General features: G+C 40.7%; 1 protein-coding gene across 2 annotated transcripts; it reads left to right on the top strand.

Annotated features, from left to right (window-relative positions):
• The first annotated feature begins 215 nt into the window (after positions 1-215).
• KBTBD2 (kelch repeat and BTB (POZ) domain containing 2) lies at positions 216-8,026 on the top strand. Of its 2 annotated transcripts, XR_663959.1 has the most exons (4): positions 216-735; positions 3,484-3,649; positions 4,091-6,492; positions 7,707-8,026. XR_663959.1 is itself a non-coding variant. In XM_009332398.1 (3 exons), the coding sequence occupies exons 1-3, from the start codon at positions 566-568 to the stop codon at positions 5,624-5,626; spliced, it is 1,872 nt and encodes a 623-aa protein (XP_009330673.1). In that variant the 5' UTR covers positions 216-565; the 3' UTR covers positions 5,627-6,812. The 2 variants fall into 2 exon arrangements, 1 of the variants encoding a protein (XP_009330673.1); XM_009332398.1 differs by lacking the exon at positions 7,707-8,026 and having other exon boundaries at positions 4,091-6,812.
• The last annotated feature ends 4,264 nt before the right edge of the window (positions 8,027-12,290 follow it).

The following is a 12,290-nucleotide window of genomic DNA, read 5'->3' as shown; positions in this document are numbered from 1 at the left end:
TGATGCGAATTAATGTACAAACTCTCCTGCTTTTTATTTCTTTTCAATACTTTTGTTTAATTTTTTTCTCAACAAGAGTTTTTGTGCAAGTAACTAAGTACTAATTTAGAAATAAGTTTGTTAGACAATTACTTTTAAGGGGTAACTGTGAAAGGTTTTTGAAAAAGTGCTAATGTGTAAGTTAATTTTATTTTCCTGCTTTCAGTCACTCAAGTGCAGCCACTGATCACGAGATGTTACCACGAAATCTACCTCAGACTTCGCTTTTGCTCATTCATTTGCTGCATCATAGATCTCAACAGGAGCTCTGCAGACACTCTTGAAAGTCTCTGAACAGATTGTGACATCAAGTCAAAGCATGATGACCTAATAGTAGGTCAAAGTCTGAAACATTGATTCAGCAGTCCAAGATAACGCTGCCTTTTTTTATCAGTATCGCCTCTCAAGGCTACAGACCTCCTGCCGTTTCTTCCCTGGCTACTTCAGAAACGTTCAACTGACCTTTCTCTGGCAAAAAGATCTTGACTTTTCTCTCTGGTCCTGGAGATATTAATGGAATACAGTCATGTCTACCCAGGACGAGAGGCAGATAAATACCGAGTACGCTGTATCCTTGCTGGAGCAGTTAAAATTCTTTTATGAACAGCAGTTGCTAACTGACATAGTGTTGATTGTTGAGGGCACTGAATTTCCCTGCCATAAGATGGTTCTTGCAACATGCAGCTCGTATTTCAGGTAAGTATTCAAAGCAGGATCTGTTAATTCTAGAAAATCTGATACCTGTTTTTGAGTGTAATATTACTTAATTGATTAACAATTAATGTGTTGCAGAGAGTTTTAAAGATCAGCGAAGTAAGTAAAAAAACCTAAATATCATTACTCGCCAACACCAAAAGAGTAAAATAAATTTTCCAGCATATTGTGACTTACTCTGGATAGGTACTGTAGTTTTTACAGTAAGTGGTGGTGGTGGGGAAATCACACTTGCGACGGTTCGTTTTCTTTAGGGAGTTGAGCGAGTCTGAATAATTAGTAAATTTCTTATTCTTCATACTTAATCTTTAAATATTTAATCTTCTTTTATTTCCCAAGGTAGGGTAACAAGGGGTTATTGAGACTTGGCTACGGGAGTTCCATTGTCATGTTTATTAGCTGTAGTTCCTTAGCAGAAGCCTCTGCTAAAAGTAGGGATTGGGCTTTGTTTTCTGAATAATTTGTTTTTCTCTGCTCAGCAAAGAAGCCAGAAACTCTTCTCTTGCCTGAGAGTCTTGCTGCAATGCAACAGTTTTTTTTTCGGCACTGAGATGCTGTTCCAATTTTTAATTCAGTAGCTCCTGCTTCCCAGGTGTCCTGTTTTTTGTCCTTTGAAAAGTTTTTATTAATAAGATACGTCGAGTGCTACTACTTTTTGTGGATAGTAAGTCCTAGAAGATGAGGCACCATCAGTTTTCTGCAGTGATTGATCATTTTTTGTTGGCAACACAGTATAATTAATCTGCCTGTCTGGAAGGAATTCTGAAGCTTGAAACTAGCCTTGGTGACATCCGTGCATGTTTTACCTTCCTGATGCATTGTAGGCTTTTTCTTTCCCGTTTAATCAAGGGAAGGCTTGCAAATTCTGTCTGCTCGTTGAGATGGGCTCACTATACAGAATGCTTCTAAAGTATTTTTTGTTTTGTCTGCTTTCTCATATAGAATATCATGTAGAGAGTAACTTCTAATGCAGGGAACTTTCAAGGATTAATTTATTATTTCACATAAGTTTTTGTTGCTGCTGGTTTTTGTGTTAATTTTTTCATCTCAGATGAGTCTGGTACAATTTTCAGCAACAAGTATTGTGTCATCACTAGATAATGATTATTGCCGTTGGCATTCTGCAGATGACATAGTTCCAACAGTCTATAAAATAACAGCCCCTGGAAATGTGGCCAGATTGAATGTGGGTGGCTAATCATAAGGTTGGAAAGCTGTCACGAGTCCACGCAGTGTGCTGCACATTCTAGTGCATAGAATATGCAGTCAGATCTCTTATTCATATGTGTTTGTTTATTATTCATGGAATGAGGTTTTGGCACTGGTTAAAAGAAGTATCACGCTTGTGGTTTTGTCACATTCTGTTTTTCTTCTCTACTTTGGTTTACAAAAAGATGCTCAGCTTCCTAAATTTAGCTTTATTATGAAAAATTGATAGCCCTGAAGGAGGCTGTGGGGAGAGGGGGAAGAACAGAAAAGCATCTCTTAGTGTGATCCTGCCATTGTGTACGACTGCAGCCAGCTCACCTTCCGTCTTTGTGCTTGAACGCTGCGCTGCAGCAGCCCAGCTCCAGCACAGGCCGCTCAGCAGTGTGTAAGCATGCACTAGAGCCAGGTTCTCCAGCAGCTACCTCCTCTTCCTTTCTACGAAGAGGAGTCTCTGCTGGTGCTCGTACTGTCTTGCTTACCTCTACAAAGCTGCATGGCAAGTTGATACTCACTTGGCCAGTCAGTGATCCCTCCTAAAATGCAAGTTGCCCTGACTTCAGGAGCTTAGAGGAAGACAGAGAGATGGGGATGGGGCAGGAGGGAACAGTGGTGGGGGACTGTCTCTGTATCAGGTGCTTCTTGGAATGGCTTTGCTTCGGGAGTGTATCTCCATGTCTCTTTCACCTCCCCAGCTGGAGGCAGGGCTGTAGGGTGCACCCACTGTCCCTTCTAACTTGTCTCATATCTGGTTTCCTAAAAAGCCCCAAATAAATATAGAGAGCCTTGTGCTGAATTTTCAGTAAAACCATAAATACCAAACCTGAATTAATATAAAGCTCTTAAAATCAGTGTTCCCCATTAAATCGCCTTTCTACTTTTTCAGGAAGGTGTAATGGAAATACGTGGGGTTTGTATTTTTCCCCAGACAAAGTCTGATTGATAGTTTTTTGTCATTGATTTTTTTTTTGTCTACAAACTTGAAGTTTACTGTATATTATTATGAATGGTATAGAAGAAATGCTTCATGGAGTGCTAGTGCTTGTTCCTTCTTCTGAGCTAACCTTCTCCTCCTCCCAGAGGAGCGTGCTTTTTGATATGACTAAGCTCAATCCATTGCATAAATCTGCTGTTCTTGTTTTAGAACCTAAAATCTATCTGTATATGTTTCAACAGTATTTTCTGGAGGATGTTTCTTCCCTCATATTATCACCTGACAGAGAAAAGGTTTTAAATTTCATCATTAAAACTCTCAAATCATTAGAGTTCTCTGCTGATTAAGATAAAACAGTTTGCATAAATATGAAGTATTTCTACAGAAGGCAGCGATGGTACTTTTTGAATGTTTTGTACACGTGCTTTATCTTAAATACTAGATGGTAGCCTAAGGTAAATACTAAACACCTGCAAAGAGGCAACCAAAAAGACTGTTCACCTTTTGGAGTGTAATCACTGACAAGTTACAGGTGATAAGTGACTAAGATTACTGTTGGTCCTTGTCTTAATATGTGTATTTCTCTTCAGAGCCATGTTCATGAGCGGGCTAAGTGAAAGTAAACAAACACACGTACACCTGAGGAATGTGGATGCAGCCACTTTACAAATTATCATAACTTATGCATACACGGGTAACCTGGCAATAAGCGACAGCACGGTAGAACAGCTTTATGAAACTGCCTGCTTCTTACAGGTAGGAATGTTTTATTTTGAGTATGAAATAACTGCTTCTAATCTCTGAACCATTTTGTCTTTATCTTGTTAAATAGTTTCTTCTGTTTAGTCATTTCAAAATATTCTTGTTCAGTTTGCTCAGTATAGACAGCAGTTGCTTGCCAGCTATGATGTTCCGTGTACCCATCCCTCCTTGCTTTATGGATCCTACGGAGGGTGGAAGTAAAACAGCGCACTTCTAATGTTTAGATGATGGGTTTCTCAAGCAAACATAATCGTGTGATGTACTTGATCTGTATCAATCAGTTGAGTAAGTCACTGCTGTATTTTTGTGTATATCTGGTATGCCAGGCCTAAACTCTGGTGTTCAACACTAAATGCAGGTACCTTTACCTGCTGCCGGTAAGTGAAGGAATAGATGGTAAGCACTAATACTTACTGTGTCTTCTTTGCGTTACAGGTAGATGATGTGTTACAACGGTGTAGAGAATACTTAATCAAAAAAATTAACGCGGAAAATTGTGTGCGTCTCTTAAGTTTTGCTGATCTCTTCAGCTGTGAAGAGTTAAAACAGAGCGCGAAAAGAATGGTAGAGCACAAGTTCACAGCAGTGTACCACCAGGAGGCTTTCATGCAACTGTCGCATGATCTACTGATAGATATTTTAAGCAGTGACAATTTAAATGTGGAAAAGGAGGAGACAGTTCGTGAAGCTGCTATGTTATGGCTGGAGTACAACACAGAATCGCGATCGCAGTATTTGTCCTCTGTTCTTAGCCAAATCCGAATCGATGCACTTTCAGAAGTAACACAGAGAGCCTGGTTTCAAGGCTTACCACCTAACGATAAATCGGTGGTGGTGCAAGGACTGTACAAATCGATGCCCAAGTTTTTCAAGCCCAGACTTGGTATGACAAAAGAGGAGATGATGATATTCATTGAAGCTGCTGCTGAAAACCCTGGTAGTCTTTATTCTTCTGTCTGCTATAGCCCCCAGGCAGAAAAAGTTTACAAACTCTGCAACCCTCCTGCTGACTTGCATAAGGTTGGGACGCTTGTAACTCCCGATAATGACATCTATATAGCAGGTGGGCAAGTTCCTCTGAAAAACACGAAAACCAATCACAGTAAAAGCAGTAAACTCCAGGCTGCCTTCAGAACTGTGAATTGCTTTTACTGGTTTGATGCACAGCAAAACACTTGGTTTCCAAAGACACCGATGCTCTTTGTTCGTATAAAGCCATCCCTGGTCTGCTGTGAAGGATACATCTATGCAATCGGAGGAGATAGCGTTGGTGGAGAACTCAACAGGAGAACTGTGGAGAGATACGATACCGAGAAAGACGAGTGGACCATGGTAAGCCCGTTGCCTTGCGCCTGGCAATGGAGCACAGCAGTAGCAGTTCACAACTGCATTTATGTAATGGCACACAACCTGATGTACTGTTATTTTCCCAGGTCGGATGCTTGGGTAGAAATGGCTATGCGGCAAACAAGTAGATGTTTTGCTTCAGCCGCTGCTTTTGGCGATAAAATATTCTATATCGGAGGACTGCACATTGCCAGCAATTCTGGTATAAGACTCCCAAGCAGTACCGTAGATGGGTCTTCCGTAACTGTGGAAATCTATGATGTGAATAAAAACGAATGGAGAATGGCAGCCAATATCCCTGCCAAGCGGTATTCTGACCCATGCGTTAGAGCCGTCGTCATCTCTAATTCTTTATGCGTCTTTATACGAGAAACCCACATGAACGAGAGAGCGAAGTATGCCACCTATCAATATGACCTGGAACTCGATCGCTGGTTTCTAAGACAGCACATATCGGAACGTGTGCTGTGGGACTTGGGGAAAGACTTCCGGTGCACTGTAGGAAAGCTGTATCCATCTTGCCTTGAAGAGTCCCCATGGAAACCTCCAACGTATCTCTTCTCACCAGATGGAGCTGATGAATTTGAGCTGGATGGGGAGATGGTTACTTTACCACCTGTGTAGCTCCCAAATTAGACCGCACAACTGGTTCTGTGCTCGGTTATCTGGAAATAGATGGCTGTGAAAGAACAGGTCTGGAAACAGAAATGTCAAACCTGTCTTTCGTGAGTTGTATTCCTATGCCCTACCTAACACTTGCCGCCATTCAGTATGAATCAGTGAAATGAGCAGATACGCTTCCATAACCTGAAATACTATTATCTGATAATTGAGAAACGTATATGTATATCTTGAGCTTAAGCATCTGACTTGTCTAAAGGATTAGCTATATGAAGTCTTGGTTCAGGAAAATTAGCTTCAGAAAAAAAGTAGTTACTGTTTCTAGGATGATGTCACAACTCTCTTTGAAAGTATCTTCCAGTTATATTTGAACTACTTCTGGATATTCTACTTAAGTGCTAGTTCTAGAATTGTCAGTGTGGCCTAATTAAAGGACTGTGCTGCACTTCCTTAATAAATACTAATATCCATGTTGGTATAGTAATGCCATTAAAAGGAAAAGAAACAAATCCCATGGATCTACCTGCGGTAGGAAGGGTAGATCTTCCATTGTATGGCAACATGCAGGGCGAAATGACTGCAGGTTCAGTCAAGCTGTATTATTAGGTGCATGTATTCTATTTTCACTAACTTATACCTGTCTATTTAGAATACAGGTCTTCCAAGCAGCTGGTAGTTTACCAGGTGTGGACTTAAGTTGCTGGGCTTGCAATAGGAATTGTCAGCCCTCATAGTGCGGGTCTATGTGGAGCTTTAATCGGTAAATGTCTCCACATTCTGTATTACAGTAACATTGGCTCATGTATATTACTTCCTGCTGCTGATGTATTTTTCCATTGTAAAACAAAGTTTTAGTGTGGATTAACCAGGTCTTTATTTTCTGTTAATTTAATAACAAGCATTACTGTAGTGTGATTGTGTATAGATATCCCTTAGCTATCAGGTTTTTTACTTCGGGGGAGGGGGGGGAAGCAAACCGTTCAGGAATATCCTGTGCTGTGTGTGCAGGAGAGCAGATGACTAGTGCTGCTCTGGCATTAATCCCAGGAACCACTAGCAGTAGCGGGGCGCCGCCAATCTAACATGAACACAGGTGCTTCATGACAAACCTTACTAGCATGTTCAGCTGCATCATGTTCTGGCACTGTATTTTGAATGACATTAATTTATTAAAAAAGACTGAATCCAACTGAGTTTGAGCGTGCTTTCTGGTCGAAGTAGATACAGTTGTGACACCCTCCCACCACACGCACGCTTCTAGCGAGTAGTTTGTTGAAGGCAACTTGAAATAGTTAAGCTGTGAAAAGCTTGGAGACGTGCATTAGTTGACTCTGCTTACCGGTCAGTGGAAGCTGGAAATCGGGCACTGAAGTCAAACTGAGGATTATGTAGACCTTGAATCTCCCGCTGTGATTTTTGTAAATCAGCATTGCTCCCATCATGGGACACATTCTGCTCTACGGAAAGTGAAGAACAACAGGCATCAAGGAGGTCATGAGGAATCATTTCCGTAAGCTCAGAAGATGGGAGGCCTATTTTCAGTCTTCAATACCAAGAGCAAATTTACTCCATCGTCCAGACTGTCACTGATTTTTCCTTAATTCTGTTTCTTATTCCAGTAAATACAATTACAGCTTTCAACAAAGATGACACCTATATATTTTTGTGGCTAGGTCTCAAGTGGATTTACGAAGCTTTTGTCTTGTACAATTATTAAAGGTTTTGACTGGGAAAGGGACTTTAGATAAACCTGCCTTATATAAAACTCTTCTTAATGCTTTGGCATTTTGTACCATGTAAGGATTTATGGGACCCAGAATAATAATGGCTCCAACGGAAAGAGGCAAGCTACTAGTTTTTTTATGAGGGTAACACATTTACATTTACCATTGGAAAAAAAATAGTTGATGTAAACGCCTGAATGGCTTAGATAAGAGGGGAGAAGCGACTCAGGGGATCCTGCTGGTGATAGGTCTCTTTATATTGCTTTCATGTAGTCTGGGACATGCCATTCCAAGCCTGTTCAAGGGAGTATACATTAAAAGAAAAACAGTGATGCTACTTTATAGTGTGGATTAACCAGGTCTTTATTTTCTGTTAATTTAATAACAAGCATTACTGTAGTGTGATTGTGTATAGATATCCCTTAGCTATCAGGTTTTTTACTTCGGGGGAGGGGGGGGAAGCAAACCGTTCAGGAATATCCTGTGCTGTGTGTGCAGGAGAGCAGATGACTAGTGCTGCTCTGGCATTAATCCCAGGAACCACTAGCAGTAGCGGGGCGCCGCCAATCTAACATGAACACAGGTGCTTCATGACAAACCTTACTAGCATGTTCAGCTGCATCATGTTCTGGCACTGTATTTTGAATGACATTAATTTATTAAAAAAGACTGAATCCAACTGAGTTTGAGCGTGCTTTCTGGTCGAAGTAGATACAGTTGTGACACCCTCCCACCACACGCACGCTTCTAGCGAGTAGTTTGTTGAAGGCAACTTGAAATAGTTAAGCTGTGAAAAGCTTGGAGACGTGCATTAGTTGACTCTGCTTACCGGTCAGTGGAAGCTGGAAATCGGGCACTGAAGTCAAACTGAGGATTATGTAGACCTTGAATCTCCCGCTGTGATTTTTGTAAATCAGCATTGCTCCCATCATGGGACACATTCTGCTCTACGGAAAGTGAAGAACAACAGGCATCAAGGAGGTCATGAGGAATCATTTCCGTAAGCTCAGAAGATGGGAGGCCTATTTTCAGTCTTCAATACCAAGAGCAAATTTACTCCATCGTCCAGACTGTCACTGATTTTTCCTTAATTCTGTTTCTTATTCCAGTAAATACAATTACAGCTTTCAACAAAGATGACACCTATATATTTTTGTGGCTAGGTCTCAAGTGGATTTACGAAGCTTTTGTCTTGTACAATTATTAAAGGTTTTGACTGGGAAAGGGACTTTAGATAAACCTGCCTTATATAAAACTCTTCTTAATGCTTTGGCATTTTGTACCATGTAAGGATTTATGGGACCCAGAATAATAATGGCTCCAACGGAAAGAGGCAAGCTACTAGTTTTTTTATGAGGGTAACACATTTACATTTACCATTGGAAAAAAAATAGTTGATGTAAACGCCTGAATGGCTTAGATAAGAGGGGAGAAGCGACTCAGGGGATCCTGCTGGTGATAGGTCTCTTTATATTGCTTTCATGTAGTCTGGGACATGCCATTCCAAGCCTGTTCAAGGGAGTATACATTAAAAGAAAAACAGTGATACTACTTTATAATGCAATTTGGAGAATCATGTAACTCGGGCAAAAATACAAGTGGTGTCCTAGTAACTCCAGTGTGAACGGACTGCTCAATTCTCTGGGTCATTCTCACTTCAGCCTCCTCTTATCAGGCTGCGTTAAGCTTTAGGACAAGCCGATGTTCCTCAAGCGTACATGATCTATAGCTAGTGAAGGAGCACAGTGTTTGTTCTGTTCTGCAACTTGAGTTGAAAATCTTATGCATGGTTTCTTACCAAAGGAGGAAAAAATAAAAAAGGTAAATTTGCATAGGAAATAGGTGACTAAATTGCAGTGGCTGTAAGGCACAGTTGCCTCACAGAACCTGGAAGAACTGTCCTTGATTTTATCGATTTAGGGACATCTTTTAAAATACGGTCTATGTGACTTCCTGCTACTCTGCATTTTTAATATATTATTTTTATATTGTTTCTAGATATTATCTGCATTTTTTGTATTTTACATGGTCTAAGATGATGTAGTACCTTATTTAAAATGAATTTACTATGAGTAACACCGTACTTAAAGACAAGATGAGTCAAGTGTTGAACAGTCCTCTGGTGACTCTGTTAAAGACATACTATTAGTTCACTTACACAACTAGTTGCTGCAGTCAGTATTCAACCCCAATGGAAAACAGCTGGCAAATGCTATTCTCAAGTCTAAATTCTCTCCTTGCATAACTCAAGAGGGAAGCTCTGCAGGCAAAGCGTTGTCATGTGCCTGGAAATGGTCACTAGTGGTAGAATTAGAGAGAGAGAGGGACTTCTGTGGGAACAAAGGCAACAGCTGAAAAAAATGCAGTTCTTGTTTCATAAAGAGAGCAAATATGATTAAAGCCTTCACGGCGTTCTAAACTAGTCTCTTGCTACAAAGCTGCAGCCTAATGCTAGCCTATTCAACCTGTACGTGGCTTTGAGGTGCACCTACATACGCGTTTCAGTGAATCAACTCTGCACGTCCTCAAGCTTTGTAGTATTTGCAAGAAGTTTGCTTCTTTTCTGGTAGAACTACTTTAAGCTAGTCCTACATAGTTTCAGTTCCCCCCCCGTCTGAAGTAATAAAAAGCAGCGATCTGGCCTCTGCTAATTTTTAATGCATCCACTTGTTTTTACAGTTGTTTAAATACGTACCTAACTGCAGGTTTAATTTTTGTTCTAAGGGGACCAGTCATCTAGGGCAGTGAATTGTGTCAAGCTTTACGGAGAACAAGATCAGATGGATAGTTAATGATGGGGGAAAGTAATTTGATAAAATTCTAAAGGTTATTTTTTTACGATCTAAAGCACTGCCTGGTTTGAAGCACTGCTTTTCACAACATTTCTCATTTCACTTCTCAATGCCTCCCTTAAGATGCACCAGCACCTGCCACATTGCAGTACAGCTAAGGAACACCTGTGGACAAACCTGCAGACCACTGAACTTGCTAGCAGGCTGGTGTGCTTCCTCCTCCCTTTCCCATTTACAGCTACCTTCAAATTGTTTTCTCTTTTTGGATCAGGATTGCTACATGGAAGGAGCTTAAATTTAATTTAGGCAGACTCTGAAGTAGGCTCGCCCTCAAAACCAGTTTCTTTTCACTTCATGCTCAACATTAGCCAGACGAAGTTCTGTTTAGTTCTACTCCAGCATTATTTAAAGTATCTCCCTCCTACAACATTTATCATGAGTACAGTTCAGCAAGGCAGAGTTCTTACTCACAGAGCTTATAGCCTGGAGGAGGAGTACTAGCAGAGTGAATAAAATGCAGGGATCTCTCGTGATGGCGGGAGGCAGTCTGTACGAAGTCTGTGCATCTTCACACACCTCCAGAGTTCCGGTGTGGAAGAGATTGGTAAACAGCCTGAACCAGCAGGTGAGAGCAAGACCTGGGTCAGTACTGCGTGACAGACACTTTGACGTGGAAGAAAGGACTAATGGAGAAGATGGGAGCACGAAGGTGAAACAGTAAGAGAAGTACCTCTCTCCATGCTTTTCTCCCCTCCTGCTCTAAAAACACATAGCTGTGTTTCTGTGGCCTGGCCTAACTTGTGAAACTACCTTTGTTTCAGCAAAGGCAGGGTTTAAGCATTGTACAGACACCATTACCGAGGTGCTCAAGTATGACTGGTCACCTGAAGCATTACATGACTTCATCTCTTAAAGCAATAAACAGCACTGAATACATACATGCCCTCTTAGGCACCTCTGCTGCATTAGTATGACCAACAGAACAATAAAAAGTACTGAAAAGGTAGCGATGTAACATAGACCTTGAAGTCTATTCAGACTACGTGCTAAACATCAAGCTAGATCTTGATGCTGAGATTTTATTTAGAACGTGCGAGAGGTACGGCTAGCTAATTTAACTTTAAGCACGTTTTTATCGAAGAGAGAAAAACACAAAGCAAGTTCCACAAGTTTAAGAGTGGACATACTCTCCAGCCAGCTCTTTGGCACAGCGTTACACACATCAAAACACACATACACACAATTTATTAAGAGCAGCAAAGGTCAGTACCCACGGGCTGCACTAGGCAATACATTAAGCTCAGCGTTACTCTTTGCCGCTCTCTGGTATGCCTGAACTTTCGAATTCTCCACTGTGTTTCTGTGGGCGTTTCACAGTCTCTGAATTCAGAGATGAGAGACCAATTGAGTTTGCTTCTTCAGTATTTTCCATCTGTTTCATATAGTACGCAAGTGATGTTATTCCCCATATTGTTTTTAAGACAACAAAATAGCTCTACATCTGCCTTCACTTCAGATAACTGTTCCTCCTGCCGGCTAAAACATTCTTACTTGATTTTCTTTATGCTCACTTGATCTAGAAAGCACTGCTACTTTCTTGGTGATCTAGATTAAGACAAGAAGATTGTGTAGGTGTTCTCTGCTACTACTGGGGCAAATAGTAATTATGCTTTCATAAATATTAGTAAATTCAGGCAGGGACATAACAAAAAAACCCCCAAACCTTACTTTCTATCAGTTGATTTTGGAACAGTGTTACAACAGGAGCAATGTATGATTAGGCAATTTTGAACCTATACAGAAGGACTCGACAAGGTAGCCAGACTTCCGAGTTCCATCACAACCGAGATTAAGCCGCCTGTGTACAGATGTTGTGCACATATGATGTCAACTTACGGGAAATAAAGTAATCTGGGTAAGGTTCACTATGTCAATTTATGGGGAATAAAGTAATCTGGGTAAGGTTCACTATTTAACTGACATAAGTGATCCATCTCCACAGTTTTTTATGAATCCAAACACTACTTTAACATTTGATAAAGAAAGGGGTCAAGACCAGAAACATCACACAACTAAAGCTCCGTGCCTGCTTTTTTAAGTCAGTCTCTCCTCTACTATAGTATTAAAGACTCAAAACACCATGAAGCGATT

The sequence above is a fragment of the Pygoscelis adeliae genome, unplaced genomic scaffold (assembly GCF_000699105.1).
Source record: "Pygoscelis adeliae isolate BGI_AS28 unplaced genomic scaffold, ASM69910v1 Scaffold58, whole genome shotgun sequence".
Lineage (NCBI taxonomy): Eukaryota > Metazoa > Chordata > Aves > Sphenisciformes > Spheniscidae > Pygoscelis > Pygoscelis adeliae.
Note: the sequence above shows the minus strand (reverse complement) of the source record. Positions and strands in the feature narration are given on the sequence as shown.

Excerpts from the sequence above, each read along its gene's own strand:
- KBTBD2 (XM_009332398.1), top strand. The coding sequence starts at position 566 with ATGTCTACCCAGGACGAGAGGCAGATAAATACCGAGTACGCTGTATCC. Across the intron at positions 736-3,483 it reads ACATGCAGCTCGTATTTCAG|AGCCATGTTCATGAGCGGGC; the intron begins GTAAGTATTCAA and ends ATTTCTCTTCAG. Across the intron at positions 3,650-4,090 it reads AAACTGCCTGCTTCTTACAG|GTAGATGATGTGTTACAACG; the intron begins GTAGGAATGTTT and ends TTTGCGTTACAG.